Genomic DNA, 21,162 nt, shown 5'->3' with positions numbered 1-21,162 from the left:
GCCCCCTCAACTTAATGTCTGCACATGTTAATATATTCCTAAAATTAATATATTACAAGTTGATAAACTGATCTGCGGTAGCAGAAAAATCCGCTGAGAAAGGGACACTACACAATACGGTATTAGATGTCCCTCATGTCTCTGTTCTCGGCTGTGCGTATTCATTCACAGGCTGCAGCGCACGCACACGCGCACACACACACACCTCCCCTGAAGCAGTTGCAGCGTTTTTTCAGTTACAACAAGCAAGGCGATGAGTATAGGAATACAATAAGGTAACAGTTTGATCTGTGTAGTTAGTGCCCTTGTATAGAATAAATAAATGAATAACACATTCCAACCACCTCTCAAGAGACTGCCATAGTTTTGCAAAAATACTTGCAAAACATCAGCATACATTGGAGGGAACTTCTGAGGTGGTCTGGATTGATGGCACGGTCGTTCGGAGGGGGTTGTGATCACACCTACAGTTCTTTTGTTCTAGGCTGTCGGTCAAATATCTCTCCACTTGAAATGGAAGCACAAAATTGAGGGGCAACATGCAAGGGATTTCAGCATCTTGACGCACATAAGCTGTTTATAAAGAACACACTGTTTTTTTTTTTCATTTTGTAATCTTTCTTGTGTTTACCTTGTACTGTACAATATATATTCATTTTTAATGAATTGCTGTAAATAAACTACATATGCAGTTGATTTACCAGAAAGGACTTTTAAGTTTTTGTGTGCTAAACTAAATATATATATATATATATATATGGATTAAGAAACACACTGGAGCGGAATCTGAACAAAACAATGTTGATAAGTTCAAGCTTAGATTAATATATAAACTGCTTCAAAGTCTTTTCACTCCGTGACCGCTGATATAGATATATATATATATATATATATATATATATATATATATATATATATATATATATATATATATATATATATATATATATATAGAGAGAGAGAGAGAGAGAGAGAGAGAGAGAGCACCTTTATACATTTGGATCTATACATTTTCTGTTGCATGTATAGAATTAGTTTCAGCTGAAACTCATGATCAATGGTGTTGGGGTACTTATGTAGTGATAATTAGTTTCTGTCAGATCATTAAAACTAACAATAGACTATGAGAGGTGGTTGGAAGGTGTTACTCTGAATATAAACAAACAAAATACAGCTTTTTTTTTCAGAGGTAAACGGAAAAGTGAAGGTGTTCAGCTGTTTAGTGTCACTATGTCATGAACAGTGAACAACGTGGATTCATTGCTGTGCTTGTAACTGAAAAAACGCTGAAACTGCTTCAAAGTCTTTCCTCTCCGTGACCGCTGAAATCCGACACGACACCACGTTAGGCTACGTCTTGACTCATTTGCATACTGACGGTGATTGGATGTTGACCGAGAGCTCAGGGGAGGTGTGTGTGTGTGTGCGTGTGTGCGCGCGCGCGCCTACTTCGTGTACTTTTATAAACATTCTAAATATGAACAAACAAAATACAGCATTTTTTTCCCTCAGAGGTAAACAGGAAAGTGAAGGTGTTCAGCTGTTTAGTGTCACTATGCAGATGTTACACTCAGTGTAATTACCGAAATCTTTGGTTTAGTTCTCATTCAGTGGCCACACATCACTTCCACATTTCCCTCGCTTTTATTACATGAACATAAGCAGTGAAACATTCCGCAGGTTTATAATACATAACCTGAACCGCGTTCCCGCCGATTAGGCGCGTGGTTCGTTGCCTAGCAACACTGAACAAAACGAGGCATAATCGTGTTGTTTGCTTCGGTTATGCCATAGCATAGTTTATTATCTGCTGTGATAGATCTGATTTATACAAATTTAATATTGTTTTAGCGATAATTTTACGGAAGCGAGTTCAGAACTAAATTGCTGCTCCTGCTCCATCCGAGACGTTCAGAAGCTTCGAATAGAATGAAAAAACGAATAAATTTTTTCCATACGATATAAAATTAAGTAGAGCTTTCCTTTTTGTTATAGTACGAAGATGGACAAAGGAGGAGAAAAAACTGCCGTTTTTTCCCTTTTCCTTTGTCCCCTTAGAGACTCTGTAGTAGGTTTTCTCAGTTGAATATGAAAAAAAGATACCGCTGATCATCAACGAGGGAATGAATGGCGCATTGTCCAAGTGCAAGTTGATCTTGGAGCTAAACTATTTGCTTTGGGTGAAAGCGCCATCTAGCGATCATTGTGTGTCAGCAGCAGCTTCCCATTCAAAACAATAGGCGGTCAAATGACCGCTGAACCGCGTTATTAGTAGGTGACACTGGCGCGGCGCTTCTAGTGTTAACCGTGAGGAGTCCAGTGGCGTATACAGACGTGAATAGTCGCGTTGAGACCGATGACAGACGGACATATCAGTGCAATGCGCGCACAGCGGTGACATGTGGAATAACAGCTGCCAGTGCCATGCGCGCACAGCGGTGACATGTGGAATAACAGCTGCCAGTGCCATGCGCGCACAGCGGTGACATGTGGAATAACAGCTGCCAGTGCCATGCGCGCACAGCGGTGACATGTGGAGTTGGAGCTGCCAGTGCCATGCGCGCACAGCGGTGACGTGGAATAACAGCTGCCAGTGACATGCGCGCACAGCGGTGACATGTGGAGTGGCATATGCCCGTGGCACGGAAAGATTTTACTCCCTCTCATTTGATGGTAGGCTGTTCACTCCATCAAATGTTGGCATGATATAAAAGTCAGAATACATGCAAATATTACAAAGCTTCTTTTGCTTCAGGTATGCTAGTAACTTCCTAGTAACAAGACAAAATTCAGGTTTTACAAGATGGTCATCCAATAACCAAGAACAGGATGCACGTCTAAGTTATTACTTTATTTCATAATGTTTTATTAATGAACTTCGCTGAAAATAACACAGTTAACCACGTTATCATCTTTATAAACACTTCATGATTGATGTTTGTCAATCAAGACAGTCACAGTTTTAAATTTGAAGAATAGATGGTTCTATGGGTTACAGGGTATTCTGATATATCTAAATGCCACCAGATTTGCTTTTATTTCATTAACAGCTCAAATAATTTATACATAATATAACATCATGGACTAAAGCTGCACTATTTCAAATTTGCTTTGGTGCCGTCGCTGAGCCAGAGAGCAGTTGTCATTTATATTTATTATTGAACAGCTTCACAAATAGTCTCTTTAGTCACCATTATTTCTTACAATATGATTTCCTTACAATAATTCAAACTAGATAAAAAAGTTCGTTTAGACAAACTTTAAGTTGGCTTGAGAAAGCCGGAGATAGAAGTTTAAAAGTGTGAAAAGTTTAAAATAGTTTAAGAAGTTAAAGTTAAAACAGTTTAAGTTTAAAAGGTTTAAAAGACAGATAGATAGATAGTGTCAGACAGATAGACAGTTACAGATATATAGACTGATAGATAGTTAGATTCATTCACTATGGAGTTTGTGGTTACAGTTGCGGATCCTTAATGTCAGATACCACCCATATTGCCTAGCCTACAACTTGGATAATAATCCAAAATGTTTTGCACCTGCAGCGCACATTACACACATTGATGAATGTCACTAACATGTTGCTAGTATGATTAGCAAGTTACCAGAATTTTTCTAGCATGATTAGCAAGTTACTAGCATGTTGTTAACATGACTACCAATTTACTAGCATGTTGCTAGCATGTTTCAGGCATGATTAGCAAGTTACTACCATATTGCTAGCATGATTAGCAAGTTACTAGCATGGTGCTAGAATTTGTAGTAAGTTACTAGCATGTTGCTAGCATGATTAGGACGTTGCTAGCATGTTTCTAGCATGATTAGCAAGGGGCTAGCATGTTTCTAGCATGATTAGCAAGTGGCTAGCATGATTCTGGCACAATTAGCAAGTCGCTAGGATGTTTCTAGCATGATTAGCAAGTCGCAAGCATGTTTCTAGCATGATTAGCATGTTTATAGCAGGACTAGCAAAGTCGTTAGCATGTTTCTATCATGATTAGCATGTTTCTAGCATGATTAGCAAAGTCACTAGTATGTTTCTTGCATGATTAGCAAAGTCGCTAGCATGATTAGCATGTTTCTAGCATGATTAGCAAGTCGCTATCATGTTTCTAGCATAACTAGCAAGTCGCTAGCATGCTTCTAGCATGGTTAGCAAGTCGCTAGCATGTTTCTAGCAAGATTAGCAAAGTTGCTAGCAAGTTTCTGGCATGATTAGCAAGTTGTTAGCATGTTTCTAGCATGATTAGCAAAGTTGCTAGCATGTTTCTAGCATGATTAGCAAAGTTGCTAGCATGTTTCTAGCATGATTAGCAAAGTTGCTAGCATGTTTCTAGCATGATTAGCAAAGTTGCTAGCATGTTTCTAGCATGATTAGCAAAGTTGCTAGCATGTTTCTAGCATGATTAGCAAAGTTGCTAGCATGTTTCTAGCATGATTAGCAAAGTTGCTAGCATGTTTCTGGCATGATTAGCAAAGGCGCTAGCATGTTTCTGGCATGATTAGCAAAGGCGCTAGCATGTTTCTGGCATGATTAGCAAAGGCGCTAGCATGTTTTTGGCATGATTAGCAAAGGAGCTAGCATGTTTCTGGCATGATTAGCAAAGGCGCTAGCATGTTTCTAGCATGATTAGCAAAGTTGCTAGCATGTTTCTAGCATGATTAGCAAAGTTGCTAGCATGTTTCTAAGATAGATAGATGAGTTTGAATGAGTTTGAATAGATTAGAAATACAGTATATAGAAAGGAAGTTTGAACGAGTCTCAAAGGATTCTGGGGATTTTGACAGTTGGAATTTGAAAAGTGCTGGCTCATTTGAACATTCCGTCAATGTAAGTCTATGGGATTTTTCCCAGTTTTAAACGTCATTTTTAGGAAAACCGTAAGTCCGATCAGTTAGAAAAGATATAGCACACCCGGTCAGATCAGTCTGAAGATCTGGGCTGAGTTTGGAGTTTGTAGAGTTAAAGCTCTAGGAGGAGTTAGAGTTGATAATTTTAGTCTCAGAATAATAATAAGTTTAAGTCGGATATCAGTAAGTTGGCTTTCTCAAGCCAACTTAATTATCAGAGGTACTGAAAGAAAAGTTTGTATTTCTGATATAAACACTAATGTCTACAATACAAACCAAAATAGTATAATTTAAGTAAAATTTTATAAGTAACTTTAGCTTCAATTAAAGGTCGTATCAATAAAAATCAAAATGCTAAAAATGTACATTCATTCATTTATTCATTCAAGAGATTAGTTAAAAATGTTGATTTATCCAGTAATGCAATAAGTAAAGACTTGAGTCTTGTGGGAGAATTATGTTTATTGTAAAGAATCGAAAATCATGGCTCTCAATTTATCCATTCATGCAGCTTAGAGTGAATTATCAATAATTATAAAAGACTGTTTCAACAGGTGACAGGAGTTAATTGTAAAAAAAATAAAATAACACCATCATTACATAGCAGTTGGCAAAACTTTTTATTTTATTTTTTATATTTGTCTGATGCACTGACGCTGCATGATGTTGCTTAGATTTGACAGGGCCGTCATGACATCTTCTGGAATATGTATCATTTCATCCAGGGCACCAATAACCACCAGCTCCTGTCTGTAAATGAACTGTGGGTAGTCAGTGTTCAGTGGCTGTGTCTCCAAGACATGAACCAAACCATCATGAAGTCATTGAAGAATGTACTGCTGGAGAGATTCCTAAATTATTAAAAAGAAAATATGTATTTCAATGTACAGACAGTAAGTTATACATTTGTTGAAACATTTAAAATAAATGTTTTGAATCATGCTGCATATCTTGTTCAAATCAATGTTTCAAGGTAGTTTGCTGGGTGATTCCATCTCAAATCAACCAGTGGAAGAGAAATTTTCCACCATCACTTCTCAGATTTTGCTGATTTTTTCACCAATTGTTGGTATTGGCATGAAAATAAAACCCCCCAATTTTTTTGTCCCAACTCCCGCTCGTTTAAAAAATGGCAGCCATCTTGATTTTTGGCCTCGACGCGCTTCGAGACGTGCCACGCCCCTTTTTCTGTTAACCCCTGTTATCTAAGTAAGTTATCTTAATTAGGGAAGGGCAATATGGCCAAAAATATTTATCACGATATATATTTGAACATTTGCGATAACGATATAATTGACGATGTGATTGACACGAGACAAAATACTTTACAATTCCAAAACTTTATAAGTGCAAAAAAAACCCATCAACTTATTTTTAATTAACAAGCAGCTGTTTGTATGTGCATTAAAGCTATATAAAAATTTAACAGTGCAAATGCAAATAACTTGCTGACAATTTAACCAAAAGGCATTTCAAGTGGAAATGGGCTGACATATCCTGAGCATAACCATGTATAATGTACACAAAACTTAAAAAGAGTTGCTTTGAACATAAAACTGCAGTGTGGCAAATAAATAAGTCAAATAATAAAACTTAAACTCTTGAGTAAAAACAAAACAAGCAAACAAAAAACATGGATAAATTATGCTACGGCTCATGGAAGTTTTTCACGTGCTTTAACAGCTTTGTTGTACTCCAACAAGTGCTTCTGCTTTAAATGATGAAATAGGTTTGTGGTGTTTCCTCCCTTCGCCACGATGACCCGCTTGCATGTTATGTTCTACAAAAAAATTCTGCTTTGTTGGGTATCTGACGGGCGAAAACCAAACCAGTTCCACACTACTGAAGTTGCACCATTTTTACAAACCAATTCTGGTTTATCTCTTTCATTCAACGATCTGCTTTCGCCCTTCTCATTCTCTGCCGTCTTTGTCAGTGTCTGATTTCATTATGAGACTTTGTGAAAAATGTGACTCCTGCACAGCTCATCACTATACAGCCGAGGCCCAATCTGCTTATTTAAAAGAACTGAAAGAGAAACTTCCCATTGGAGAGGAGGCCGTTATCCTCATGGATTTTGCCAGAAGCTATTTTCCATTTGTAAGAATGCTTTTCCAGGTTTTCATTGGGATACATCCCAGGTGATTCTGCATCCCTTCGTGGTTTACTATAGGGATGGTAGTGAAAACGATGGTTTACTACGTTGCAAAAGTTTTTGTGTTGTCAGTAATGAAAGGGAACACAATGCTATTGTTGTTTACAAGTTTATTAAGGTTCTCATAAATCCACTGAAAGTTCTTCTACCAAATTTAAATCATGTGCATTACTTCTTAGATGGTGCAGCCAGCCAGTACAAGAATTAAAAAAATTTACAAATTTGTGGAGACATTTCCTATCAAGATGACTTTGGTAGCAACAAAGTGCATGCCTTTCCTAGTCGATATTATTTGTGTCACTACAATTTGACAGGTCTCGTACATGTACATGTACCATTTTGGTCTTATTCCATGAACTCATTTTTGTGGGCTTTGTTTTTCCAGAATCAGATACCCAGGGTGATGAAAAAAAAACTGTGATTAGTCCTTTCAGTGTAGAGAGATGAATAACGTCATTATCAGTCTTTGACTAGATATGCATTACAGAAGAATTTAAGGTAACTTTCACTTTGAAAGGAGCAGATTTTATGAGTATGCATTAAGTATTCTACAGATATTGCAGTCCATTTCTGTGTGTCAAATCATAAAATGTTGCAAAACCTGGAAATTCATTTTTGATGATTTCTATAAAACAGGGCATAACACAACCCTGGTTTTTATTTATTTTTAAGATAAGGTGATGTGAAGTAACCCCTATTTTGCAGACCTTGGGTTCTGGGGGGTCAAAAAGGGGTACCACCAAAAAATGTTTTTTCAGAAATATCTCCATAACCACAAGAGATAGCTAAATTCAGATTCTGATTGCAGAATCTGAATCTACATAAAAAATTACATAAATATACCCAGTTTCATCTCCATATGACATATAGCAAGTGAGTTATCTAGGAAAAGAGGATTTCAAAAAGGGGCGTGGCACGTCTCGAAGCGTGTCGAGGCCAAAAATCAAGATGGCTGCGATTTTTTTTAACGAGCGGGAGTTGGGACAAAAAAATTGGTTTTTTTTATTTTCATGCCAATACCAACAATTAGTAAAAAAATCAGCAAAATCTGTGATCATGTGGTGGAACCCACTGGTTGATTTGAGATGGAATCACCCTGCTACATAAAGTACAACATGCTATATGTATTTATTGGTGTAACTGTAAGTTCAAACGGACCAAACACCAGTTTAGAAAGTCATAATAAATGATCAATTCACCTCTCAAATTGTAAAATCAATAGTCAGTCACATGCTATTTTTACTATGCTGAGTGACTGCATTGTTTTATTTGGTAAATGAAAAACTGTGACAAATATGTAATAAGTGTTTATAAAGATGATAAAGTGGTTAACTGTGTTATTTTCTGTAAAGTTCATCAATGAAACATTATGAAATAAAGTAATAACTTACATGTGCATCCTGTTCTTGGTTTGAGGAGGTAAAACTTCATTTCCGTTGTAATTAACTCAGACTGCGCAAAAGGTGTGTAAAGGTGAGATACTCGAGCGCTCCTGGAGGGCTGTGATTGGTTGAATGGTGACGTCGCATCTGATTGGTTTAAGAGCACAAATGACGTATTTCTTAGACTTTGCTGGCACGTTGAAGCCAGGAAAGTCTCTAAAATACACACACACACACACACACACACACACTCAAATCCAGGGATATTCACACACGCAAGTCAGTTTTCGCATGCACAGTCCATGATGCACTCGTAAATTTTAAACATACAAAAAAAAAATGTACACAGTTGTACATTTGTGTGTAATGTATATTATGAATGAATATATGTGCATGTGAGGTTTTTTTTGTGAATATATTTTTTTCGTGCACGCGAATTAGGTTTCACGCATGTGAATTAGGATACGCATGTGTGCATTGTGTCTTTTGTGTGAATTATTTATGAGACTGATCTTCTTCCATACTCTCGAAAAGCAGTTCTTGTTTAACTCAAGACTAGGGCTGGGCAATATGGCTAAAAACTGTATCACGATATCAGTGTTTCATATCGGTCGATATCGATAATTATTGATGTTTTTTATGACCCATTTAAAATAAGGACCAGGAGAAAAATATATTACATTTAAACATTTTTATTTTAAACTTAACCTTCCTCTGATCATAGTCCCCTCAGTTATTAAGACAGAAATGTCAACAACCATGGAAAACTCAAATAATTAAAATGTAAACATAAGTCTAAAGTCACAATGTTAACAATTATCACAATGTTAACAATTATCTCTTAACATTTAAGGTGCAAAATGAAAGAAAATGTAAGTAATGCTTAATAAAGTGTAATAAAATAGTGCAAAGTGCATTTTCTGCTTATGAAGAGGAATCCAGCAGACCAGCACGAGACAACAATATGGGGCAACCAAACATGATACTGTTACATGATTGGCATTAGCGTATCACTCTCTACGTTGCTAGGTTACCAGAGAGCGAGTGCCTTTGTTAATGCAACCGTCACGGGTAGAGATGCTCCGATCAGCATTTTTGGGGCCGATCACCGAACACCAAGATCATGATCTGCCGATTACAGAATGGCAGGGGAATGGGAATCTTATCTATAATCTAGCAGAGTTTGCACCATTTGTAGAAATGAAACTAACTCTAAATTAACTATATTGAAAAAAGAAAACTGTAGAAATAGGCTATAGTCAAGATCTTGAAGAACCACCAAGTGTTTATTTTAGAAAATTAGAACTTAAAGCTACTGTAGACCATCTTTCCCAAATAAGGCAGAGTAACTTAAAATTATTCCAAAAAAAGAGGGGTCAGGCAGACCAACACAACACGGTTGCAACCACGGGGGGGCGCAATCCAGTGTCTTCTTGTGCCAGTCCCAAGTCTGGATAAATGCAGAGGGTTGTGTCAGGAAGGGCATCCGACGTAAAACTTTTGCCAAATCAATGATGCGAATCATGAATATAATTCCCATACCGGATCGGTCGTGGCCCGGGTTAACAACGACCGCCACTGGTGCTGTTGACCTACAGGGTGCTGGTGGAAATTGGGCTACTGTTGGTCGAAGAAGGAGAGGAGGAAGGCGTGTTCGTAAGCAGAGAGAGAAGAGGAAAGGCAAGAGTTTAGGAGTGATAGTAGGGACTTTGAATGTTGGGACCATGACAGGGAAGGGAAGAGAGTTAGTTGATATGATGCAGAGAAGGAAGGTGGATATACTGTGTGTCCAGGAGACCAGGTGGAAAGGTAGCAAGGCTAGAAGCTTAGGATCAGGGTTCAAATTGTTTTACCATGGTGTGGATAGGAAAAGAAATGGAGTAGGAGTTATCCTAAAAGAGGAGTTTGTAAGGAATGTTCTAGAGGTGAAGAGAGTATCAGATAGGGTGATGAGTCTGAAGCTGGAAATTGAAGGGATAATGTTCAATGTTGTTAGTGGTTATGCCCCACAGGTAGGATGTGAGTTAAAAGAGAAGGAGAAATTCTGGAGTGAGTTAGATGAAGTGATGCAGAGCATCCCCAGAGGTGAAAGAGTGGTGATTGGTGCAGACTTCAATGGACATGTTGGGGAAGGGAACAGAGGTGATGAAAATGTGATGGGCAGGTTTGGTCTTCAGGACAGAAATGTAGAAGGACAGATGGTGGTGGACTTTGCAAAGAGGATGGAAATGGCAGTGGTAAATACTTTCTTCCAGAAGAGGCAGGAACATAGGGTGACATATAAGAGTGTAGCCAGACAACACAGAATGGTCGTGTGTAAAATAACCCTGGTGGTGAGGAAGGCGAAGAGGACAAAGGCAGAGCAGAGGACAAAGTGGTGGAAGCTGAGAAAGGAAGAATGTTGTGAAGTCTTTAGGGAGGAGTTGAGACAGGCTATGGGTGGTCAGGAGGTGCTTTCAGTTGACTGGACAACTACAGCCAATGTGATCAGGGAGACAGGTAGGAGGGTACTTGGTGTATCATCAGGTAAGGGGAAAGTGGACAAGGAGACTTGGTGGTGGAATGAGGAAGTCCAGGAGTGTATACAGGGAAAGAGGCTAGCTAAGAAGAAGTGGGACACTGAGAGGACTGAAGAGAGTAGACAGGAGTACAGGGAGATGCAGAGTAAGGTGAAGGTAGAGGTGGCAAAGGCCAAACAAAGAGCATATGAGGACTTGTATGCTAGGCTAGACAGTAAGGAGGGAGAGGGGGATCTGTACAGGTTGGCAAGGCAGAGAGATAGAGATGGGAAGGATGTGCAGCAGGTTAGAGTGATTAAAGATAGAGATGGAACTGTACTGACAGATGCCAGGAGGGTGATGGGAAGATGGAAGGAGTATTTTAAGGAGTTGATGAATGAGGAAAACGAAAGAGAACAAAGAGTAGAAGAGGTGACTGTTGTCGAACAGGAAGTAGCAAATATTGGTAGAAGTGAGGTGAGAAGGGCGTTGAAGAGGATGAAGAGTGGAAAGGCTGTTGGTCCTGATGACATACCTGTGGAGGTATGGAAGTGCTTAGGAGAGGTGGCAGTAGAGTTTTTGACAAGTTTGTTTAACAAGATCTTGGAGAGTGAGAGGATTCCAGAGGAATGGAGGAGAAGTGTATTGGTGCCAATTTTTAAGAACAAGGGAGATGTGCAAAGCTATGGCAATTATAGAGGTATAAAGCTAATGAGCCAGACAATGAAGCTGTGGGAAAGAGTAGTGGAAGCTAGGTTAAGGGCAGAGGTGAGCATTTGTGAGCAGCAATATGGTTTTATGCCTAGAAAGAGTACATCAGATGCAGTATTTGCTTTGAGGATGCTGGCGGAGAAGTACAGAGAAGGTAACAGGGAGTTGCATTGTGTCTTTTTAGATTTAGAGAAAGCGTATGACAGGGTGCCAAGAGAGTAGCTGTGGTATTGTATAAGGAAGTCTGGAGTGGCAGAGAAGTATGTTAGAGTGGTGCAGGACATGTATGAGAGCTGTAAGATAGTGGTAAGATGTGCTGTAGGTGTGACAGAAGAGTTTAAGGTGGAGGTGGGTCTGCATCAAGGATCGGCTCTAAGCCCCTTTTTGTTTGCTCTGGTGATGGACAGGATGACAGATGAGGTAAGACAGGAGTCCCCATGGACTATGATGTTTGCAGATGACATTGTGCTCTGTAGCGAAAGCAGGGAACAGGTGGAGGAAAATTTGCAGAGGTGGAGGTATGCTCTGGAAAGCAGAGGAATGAAGGTTAGCCGCAGCAAGACGGAATACATGTGTGTAAATGAGAGGGACCCAGGAGGATCGGTGAGGCTACAGGGAGCAGAGGTAAAGAAGGTGCAGGATTTTAAGTACTTGGGGTCAACGGTCCAGAGCAACGGAGAGTGTGAAAAGGAGGTGAAGAGGCGGGTACAGGCAGGTTGGAATGGGTGGAGAAAAGTGTCAGGTGTGTTGTGCGATAAAAGAGTATCAGCGAGAATGAAAGGAAAGGTGTACAGGACAGTGGTGAGACCAGCGATGCTCTACGGCTTAGAGACAGTGGCGCTGAAGAAAAGACAGGAGGCAGAGTTGGAGGTAGCAGAGCTGAAGATGTTGAGGTTCTCCTTGGGAGTGACAAGGATGGATAGGATTAAGAATGAGTTTATCAGAGGGACAACCCACGTTAGATGTTTTGGAGATAAAGTCAGAGAGGCCAGATTGAGGTGGTTTGGGCATGTTCAGAGGAGAGATTGTGAATATATCGGTAGAAGGATGCTGAGGTTGGAACTGCCAGGCAGGAGGTCTAGAGGAAGACCAAAGAGGAGATTTATGGATGCAGTGAGAGAGGACATGAAGTTAGTTGGTGTGAGAGAAGAGGATGCAGAGGATAGGGTAAGATGGAGGCAGATGATTCGCTGTGGCGACCCCTGAAAGGGAACAGCCGAAAGACAAAGAAGAAGAAGAAGGCAGACCAACACACATCAGATCAGCTTAATGGGATGTAGCCTCTTAATACACAGATTACATTTTATAATTGGCAGCAAAATGTAAAATTTGATACACCAAAACTGGCTACTGCCACAAAGGACAAAACTATGGCATGTGTTTTTTTTTCTGTTATTATTATGAACGTCTGATGTAGTAGAGGAACAACTACATCAGATCCAAAAAATAAAATAATGCAAGCCTGTATTTTATTGAATTAGGTTCGTTTCCAATAAACTTTCCAATTAAGTATTTCTAATCAATTAAGTATTTCTAATACTTAATAAAATAAAATACATAAATAAGTAATTAAATAATCACAGAAGACACGTTGTATAAAAGAAATGTTGCACGCGTGTGCAGACAGTTGAGCGCGTACAGAATCGAGAAGCCGCGCATGCGCAGAGAACACGTTGAGCAAGCAGGGGAGATATTGCACGCGCATAGGGTGCTTTGTCTACTCTTGTAGCGTGGACGGTAAACCGAAACGCGGTAACAGTGCGAACAGGCAGGATAACCACGAGAGTTATTGTAAGAACTCTCTTACACCGAGAGCAAGAGTTTACACTATTCCGCGTTCTAGCAACTCGCACTCAATCAGGAATTGGACCCAAAATTGTGAGTACTCTCATAAGATCTGGCGAAGCTTTGGAAACGGCATGGGCAGACTGAGCGATGTGAAGCGCCATCTTGTCTCCTTTTATGCTTCCTGAATCGTGACCCTACTACTTCAGGGTCCTAGTGCCGGTCACGGAGCGAGTGCGCATGACAGCAACCAAACTAGCTTCACGACCTCTGTTTTCTTCCGACAAAGAATAAACATTATCGAACGTTTTATCGAACACATTTTTTATTGATATCAATCACGTGTCTATCGCGATACATATCGTTATCGTTTTATCGCCCAGGCCTACTCAAGACATAAGTGAACATCGCATACTTGGCATTTCCGTGGTGTTTTTTGCTGCTTACCATAAACTGATTTGCAATGCACACAGACCCTGTGACCAGCAGTGGTAACATTCCTGGCATCTAAGGTCAGTCCATGTGCTGGTTGTGCGCAGTCACAAGTGAAGCCTTTTCATGTGGCCAACCGCTTAAAAAAAATACAAGAGTTCCATCTCGTATCCAGATTCCTGTCGTGGTCCAGGTTTCCATGCGGGCAGGAATAGCAGAGTCTGTGTTTTCCATGACATAGTGATGGTCCGTCTGTATCTTGCCTGCTTGTTTGCATTTGGTCTCTATAAAAAAGGGGATTGATCATTTTTACGGTCACAACTGTTTATAAAAAAGGGAGAAAAAGACATAAAGCATGATAACAAATGAAATTACTGGATATTATCATCAATAACTATTGACCATGGATAAACATAACACAAGCTTTTGTTAAACAACAATTTATACTTTTTGCATTACGATTTACATTTACACATTAATATCACAAACATCTGTAAGCTACATAGCTAAAGTGTTTGTACTAAATAACATATAGATAGCAGTGTCATAAGCTAACCAAAAACTGAACCAAATAGCTACAATAACATAAAGCTATCCAAAACAGGGTAAAATATATTATAAATATTTACACCACAGCTGATACTGACAACCATCTGTAATCTACATACTGTAAGGCATTAGCTTAGCCACCGTGAGCTAACCTGTTTGTGCTAAGCTACATAAGACTGCTAAGCTACATAAGACATGATTTAGCAGTGTTGTCATTAAATGACAATTTTTTACATAAACTGGTAAAAGCTTGTGAGAAAATGAGGAAAAATAAAATAACATTAGTTTTATATTATCAGAATAAGGATTATATAAGATTTATTAACTTACCCATTGTAACAGCTTGCTGGATTCCCCTCCTTCGTTCTCTGTTGCAGTCTCAGTGTTGTTCTGAGGTAAATCTAAACTCCTCCCACTGTCCAGAACATTCTGTAGAGCTTCAGAAATCTGTACAGCGCGTGACATCTTCCACAAGCGCAGGAAACTTATCGGATCTACTGGGGTCCTATGTTAAGATGTAACATGCCCTGTTAGGATGTTTTTGATTGAAATAGCTTTTAATTTCTGTAAATATGACCTCCTAAAGCTGCAATTTCAACAAAAGCCCATTTTCAGTTCTTTACAACCTGGACATTATGCAAATATGTTACAGAGTGACGTGGATCCGTGACAGAGTAAAAATAGATTAGCTTACTACTCGTGAGCCGATTTTTTTTATTTATTTTTTTTTATAGACAAAAACTTCATTTATCGTGCACTGTCAGCATCATAACTTTGCAGATATATTATGTTCACATAGAGCTACATGACACACTGCATGAAAGATCATATTTGAAAAAGCATAATAGGGGCTGTTTAACATTTCAGCTGATCAGTAGAACAACTTGTTTGAAGTTTGATGATTTATACATTTTATTAATACAGTTTAATACATTTAATTACATTTTACTGTTTACAATCTTAAAATGTAGGTCTTTTTAAAATTTTAAATTAATAGTCAGGCAGTTATACAGTTAATATAAATCACAGTAAACAGGATACAGATACTGTACACTTTAACATAAACACTGTCTCTGCCAGAAAACCAGCTCTCAGGTTCAGTTTTTAACATTAGCGACTGTACTTATTAATAAACATGTCATTAATTATTTAAAGTGTAAACTAAAACTGCAGATGGTAGATGCAAAGTCTGGGCCATGTTTCATAACACTGTCATAACCCAGATTTTAAAGAGCACATTTCTAAATCATTCAGAATGTTTGAACCAAGTCTTCACTGCTGTTGTAAATATTTGACTGCTTCTTTTATCAAAACATGATATAAATATATTCCTTCTCCAGTGGATTTATAATATCCTTAGGCATAGGATAAGGTACAGTTTGCCAACTTTGATTTCAAGTTCAACATTACATTGGGCAAAATATTACTAATAAATTCATATTTAATAAGTAACACTTTAAAATAAGTGTTATAACTCTTATGCAAATTAAAATTCTGTTTAATCAAATAGTTGATTCTATACTCCATAAGTATATGTAATTTTTTTATTCAGAAATTGTGTTTTTTACAAAAAAAAACTTTTTGTGCTTCGTATTTATCAACTACATATACAGTACCAGAAATCTTCTAATTCAATGTTTTTTTTATGATTTTATTTTCTATTTCTAGAACAATACTGGGGATATCAAAATAATGTAATAATTTGGCACAGGTACTATTCCACATATTTGTCAGGTGTGGCAGAGAGATAAAGAAAGCTAGAGGAGCAGAACCCAAGTGCAGATTTACAGTGCCAAAGGGGCGTGGCTCAGACGCGTTTTTTGAAAATCCTAGTATTGTAATTCAATGCCGGTGCAACGGGTAGAAAAGCCAGTTAAATCAGTCAAAAAGGGAGCAAGCAGAGACTTGCAGAGTCGTGAGTCAGTGCGAGAGTTGAAAGCCAATAGAGTCAGTCAGCGAAGCGTGTTATACAAAAGGAGAGCGAGCAGAGACATAACCGTGAACCGAAGCTAAAGGTCAAAACCAGCTGGGAACAAGATCCAAAAGAAGCGAATCCGCTACTTGCACACCTACTTCCGCGTTCTTTTCAGTAGGGCTCAGTCAGTTCCGGTTTAGCAATGGATATGTCCTACACCCGCTGTCTCCCGGATCTCCCACGGATTAACGTTACTGACGTGCATCGTATTTGCAAAACAACCATATTATATAAGAATATATAAATTATTATATATTGTATAAGAACATCTTAAAGTCAAAGTCAGCTTTATTGTCAATTCTGCCACATGTACAGGGCATACTGAGAATTGAAATTGCGTTACTCTCAGATCCTTGGTGGATAACCGATAACATTAAATACATAAAGTAGTATTTATAAAATACAAAGAAAAATATAAATAAATACAATTATACATATAATATAAAAAAACAAATACAATATACAAGTAAGGGCACATGGCAGAGAGTGCAAACCAGACAGAGTAGTGCAAATGCAGACACACTGTATAGTGCAAATAGAGCTTGTAAGTATGATAAAGTGATAGAGAGCAGCCCTGTAACAGACAAAAGTCTTATGAGGTAGACTAAGAGTAGTATATATAGATAACATATTGTAAATACTACCCTGTACTGTGTTCTGTAAATGTACAGTCACGCTGAACGTGTAGCTCTTGTAGCTGTTTTTTCAGCTCCTCCACTTCATTAGAAAGTTCTTCTATTTTAGCACATGCCAGGTCTAATAATGAAGGCTCAGGAATGCTACAGTAATCATGATCCATCGTTACATCCATGGGTATGGGTTCGACGGATTCAGCAGGCCTCTCTCCCCTCCCACACACTGGACTGCGATGCTTTAACGGTGTAATCATTCAAAAAGCACTGGTACAGCGCCAGTTACTAACTTTTTTTTGTGCCTCTGGTGTTTGCGGTTCAATAATCTGATCACTGCTAAAATGTTTACTGCAAACCTTAGAATTGCTTGTAGGACAAAGTTTTCTAACGTCCACATCTGAAGAAAAACTGAAAACTTAAAGTTCTGTTGAACTTCGCAGATGATGTACACAGCGGAACATATATATACCTTCTGCTGTTTCTGAAATCTATAAACACTTTTTTCTGAACATTTCCTTCAAACTCCAGAACATTGGCCGACAAACCGGAACTCAGCAAGCCCTATTCCTTTAAAGCAGAACTACGTAACGAGTCTGCGTGCAAGTAGCATACACCGAGAATAAGAGAGGTCGAGAATGGAAACAACTTACACGAAAAAAGAAACACGAGGAAACTGGGCTCTGAAGGCACGCGATAATCTGTATGGAGTAAAATCCCGGACATTTTTCTAAAGGAATTGCAAACTTTTCATTACCGTTTGCTTTTTCGCCTTCGCGAATGAACACTGACTGCCAATTTTCAAATGAAAAAGAAAAGTCCATTTGTATTTCCCATATCTTACAAGTTATGAACCTGCCATATTTAAATAGCAAAATCACGTTTGCTTTTTTACTTTCTCTGCGTCGCGCGTCAAGCCGGCCAAAACTCAAACGCAATGGCTAATCCATTTACAATTGCATTTCCAACGCTTTACACGGAAACCTGTCAATCAGCGTCAGTGGCGGGTCTATGCTGTGGGGCGGGATTGTGTGGGGAGCGACGTCACTCGCAGTCGCCGACCAAAAGGGGGGAATTTAAGCAATGGAGGTAAACTGAGATTATCTCATCTGTTTATCAAGAAATAAATACACAAAAATGACAAATCGCATATTTTCTTAGTCTGGAGTGGACAGAGAAGCTGTTCAAATAAAAATATTTTTAGATCTTCTCCTGTTACAGCCTGCTGGAGCTAAATCTGTAAGAGACGCTGCTTACCGACGCTTTATAGCGATGGAGTCACTAGGGGACCGTCTAAAAAGTGCATAACCGAGACCCAACCGTACAGAAGAATACACAAGATTACAGAGAAATACCTCACAGAACATCAAACATATTACACTGTTAGGCTACAGTATGGATTATTTGTTTATTAATTTGTTTGTTTAATTGATTAATTATTATTTTAATGTACATTTCAAAAGAAATGATTACACAGACAATTATAGTGCCAATAAAACAGATAATTTGTTTAATGAGAGTCGGGGTGTTTTTATTATTAAAATAATAATAATAATTATAAAGATATGTATGAAAATGAATGCACTTTGGTACAGTCTAATATGAGTTTCAAAAAATGACAATTAAATCAACAAAATTCAATAACTTTTTTGCTATAGAAATTTCAAATGTAAAACCAACTGGTGTGTAAAAAGGCAGGGCATGTGAAAAAGCACATTTGTATTTTGTTGGTGACATCAAACAGAGTTTTTTTACAATATATGCAACTTTATAGTTTTATATGTGAACTTTTACAGACACACACTCTCTGCAGTACCTCTACACTGTCAATGGGCAATTCATTGCTGTTGGTCTGATGGATGGAGAGCAGTTCGTGTACTATGACAACAACATGAAGATGATCCCAAAGACGGAGTGGATAAAGAAGATTAAAGCTGATGATGCGCGTTATTGGGACAGAGAGACACAGCACATGACTGATCATCAAGACAGGTTCCAGGTCATTGTGAATCAAACAAAGAAGAGAAGACTAAATCCCACTGAAGGTAAAACACAGGACTCAGGACTTTCAGCACTAATACACAGACAAGACTGATTAGACACAGTAAACATCATGTCATCGTGACTAGGTTATGTCATATTATAGGCTAATGTTTCAAAGAAATTAAATAATTTCCAATGCCACTGTCTTTATACAGTATTTTGTACAGTAATTTTTAATGTAAATTAAGCTGTGTCTCTCATGGGAAGAATGGAGTATAATATAGGAGTATAACCTTATTTTTCATAACTATAAAGCAGAGGTGACCTGCTTTTCTGAGAGATTACCATCAGCAAGCTGAAACTGTAAAAATGTACTACTACTACTACTAATAATATTAATAGTAATAATAGTTTCTTTTTACTTCTTTCGGCTGCTCGCAGTAGAGGTGGCCACAGCGGACTACTTGTTTCCACCCATTAAACTTCTCTTGTCAGTCCAATGTTAGAGATGGGGACAGGCATGTCCTCCCCTCCCAGATCCATAAACCTCCTCTTGAGCCTTTCTCCTTTCTCCTCCTGCCTGACAGCCCCATCTCTCATATCTCCATTCTCTGCGCATGTCCAAACCATCTTAATTTGGCCTCTCTAACTTTGTCCCCAAACCGTCCTCCCTGCACTGTCCCTCTCATATACAGTACTCATTCCTAATCCTGTCCATTCTCATCATTCCCAAAGCAAATCTAAGCATCTTCAGCTTTGCTTTCCTGTCTTTTTAACGGCAACATGTTCAAACTGTACAACATGGCTGGTCTCACTACCATCCTAAAAACTTTCCCTTTCATTCTTGTCAATACCTTTCTGTCACAGATCACTCCTGCTACTCTTCTTCAATCACTACCACATGTGTAACACTTGCATAGCCAGTAAACAGACTCTGGGTGTGCATCAGAAAAAGTGGGTGTGCCACATTTATTGTCAGATTAATGTGCAAAAACTCTATAAGCTACATAGCCTTTATAAGACTCTACTTTTATTTAAGTGTACTCACAATAACGACAAAATGTTATAATTTTGTAAAATAATGAAAGTAAACAGGGCCCGCTATTCTGGATGTATATTCTGGATGACGAGATGACATGATCACCTTCAGCACTACAGCCGAGACCAAAGAAATCACTAATTTATCAATGACTTATTAAAATGTCAGACGTTTGATCTGCCAGTCTCCGTGTTCGTGTGTGTGTGTGTGTGATGTCACCTAAGAGAGTTGAAAATAGGTCTTATATATTCATGAAAAGTTGTGGATTATTTAGTGAAACAGAGACTGCTAAAAAAAAAAGTTAGGCACATCAGTCACTTAACCCCAAACAAAAGGTCAGAGTGTTAGAATTGAGTTGTTTTGCTGTGAACCACACCCAATAATCATAAACTCAGTTCTGTGTTCAAAACAATCTGTGGGGTGTGTTTATTTTCCATTTTTACAGTTTTGCTATAGTTAGAAAATTGTATTTTCCTTGACATAAGTTTAAAAGTCGCACATGCATTGACCATATTTACATCAGCCACATTATGAAAGCCAATTTTATGCTTTATGTAAATAAGTGAAATTTGGTTAAGATTTCTAATTTACACAAATCTAAGAGAAGCACTGCAGGTCTTCAAAAAGGCCTAAAACCACAGAGAGTTAAAAAAAAAAACGTCTTCAGTTCGCTTAAAGTGGGGAGGGGTGAATTATTTGCATTTGAATGTTTCTCTGACATTGTAAATCACATACAGTAACACTAAAACAACAACAACTGAGAACAAATAGAGAATTATTATACTAAGAGGCCCTGATTATACTGCATACATATTATTTCATACAGCAAAATTCCTGATCAAAAATCCTATGAAACATTTACACAATTGTAAGGATTTATTTTTTGAGTTATTCTAATTTACTCCCATCATCTGCCTCCACCTAACCCTGCATCCTCTTTTCTCACACCAACTAACCTGCCTGGCAGTTCCAACCTCAGCATCCTTTTACCGATATATTCACAATCTCTCCTCTGAACATGTCCAAACCACCTCAATCTGGCCTCTCTGACTTTATCTCCAAAACATCTAACGTGGGTTGTCCCTCTGATAAACTCATTCTTGATCCTATCCATCCTTGTCACTCCCAAAGAGAACCTCAACATCTTCAGCTCTGCTACCTCTAACTCTTCCTCCT

The 21,162-nt window shown here is 38.4% G+C and overlaps 1 protein-coding gene across 1 annotated transcript in view; it reads left to right on the top strand.

Moving 5' to 3' along the window:
* Positions 1 to 21,162, top strand: part of LOC128509139 (BOLA class I histocompatibility antigen, alpha chain BL3-7-like) — a 68,924-nt gene that overhangs the window by 7,205 nt on the left and 40,557 nt on the right. The window contains exon 3 of the mRNA XM_053480725.1: positions 18,761 to 19,009. Coding sequence (XP_053336700.1) covers positions 18,761 to 19,009 — 249 coding nt within the window. The remainder of the gene's footprint in view (positions 1 to 18,760; positions 19,010 to 21,162) is intronic.

Source organism: Clarias gariepinus, chromosome 21 (genome assembly GCF_024256425.1).
Source record: "Clarias gariepinus isolate MV-2021 ecotype Netherlands chromosome 21, CGAR_prim_01v2, whole genome shotgun sequence".
Taxonomy (NCBI): domain Eukaryota; kingdom Metazoa; phylum Chordata; class Actinopteri; order Siluriformes; family Clariidae; genus Clarias; species Clarias gariepinus.
This window is presented reverse-complemented; position numbering and strand designations above follow the sequence as displayed.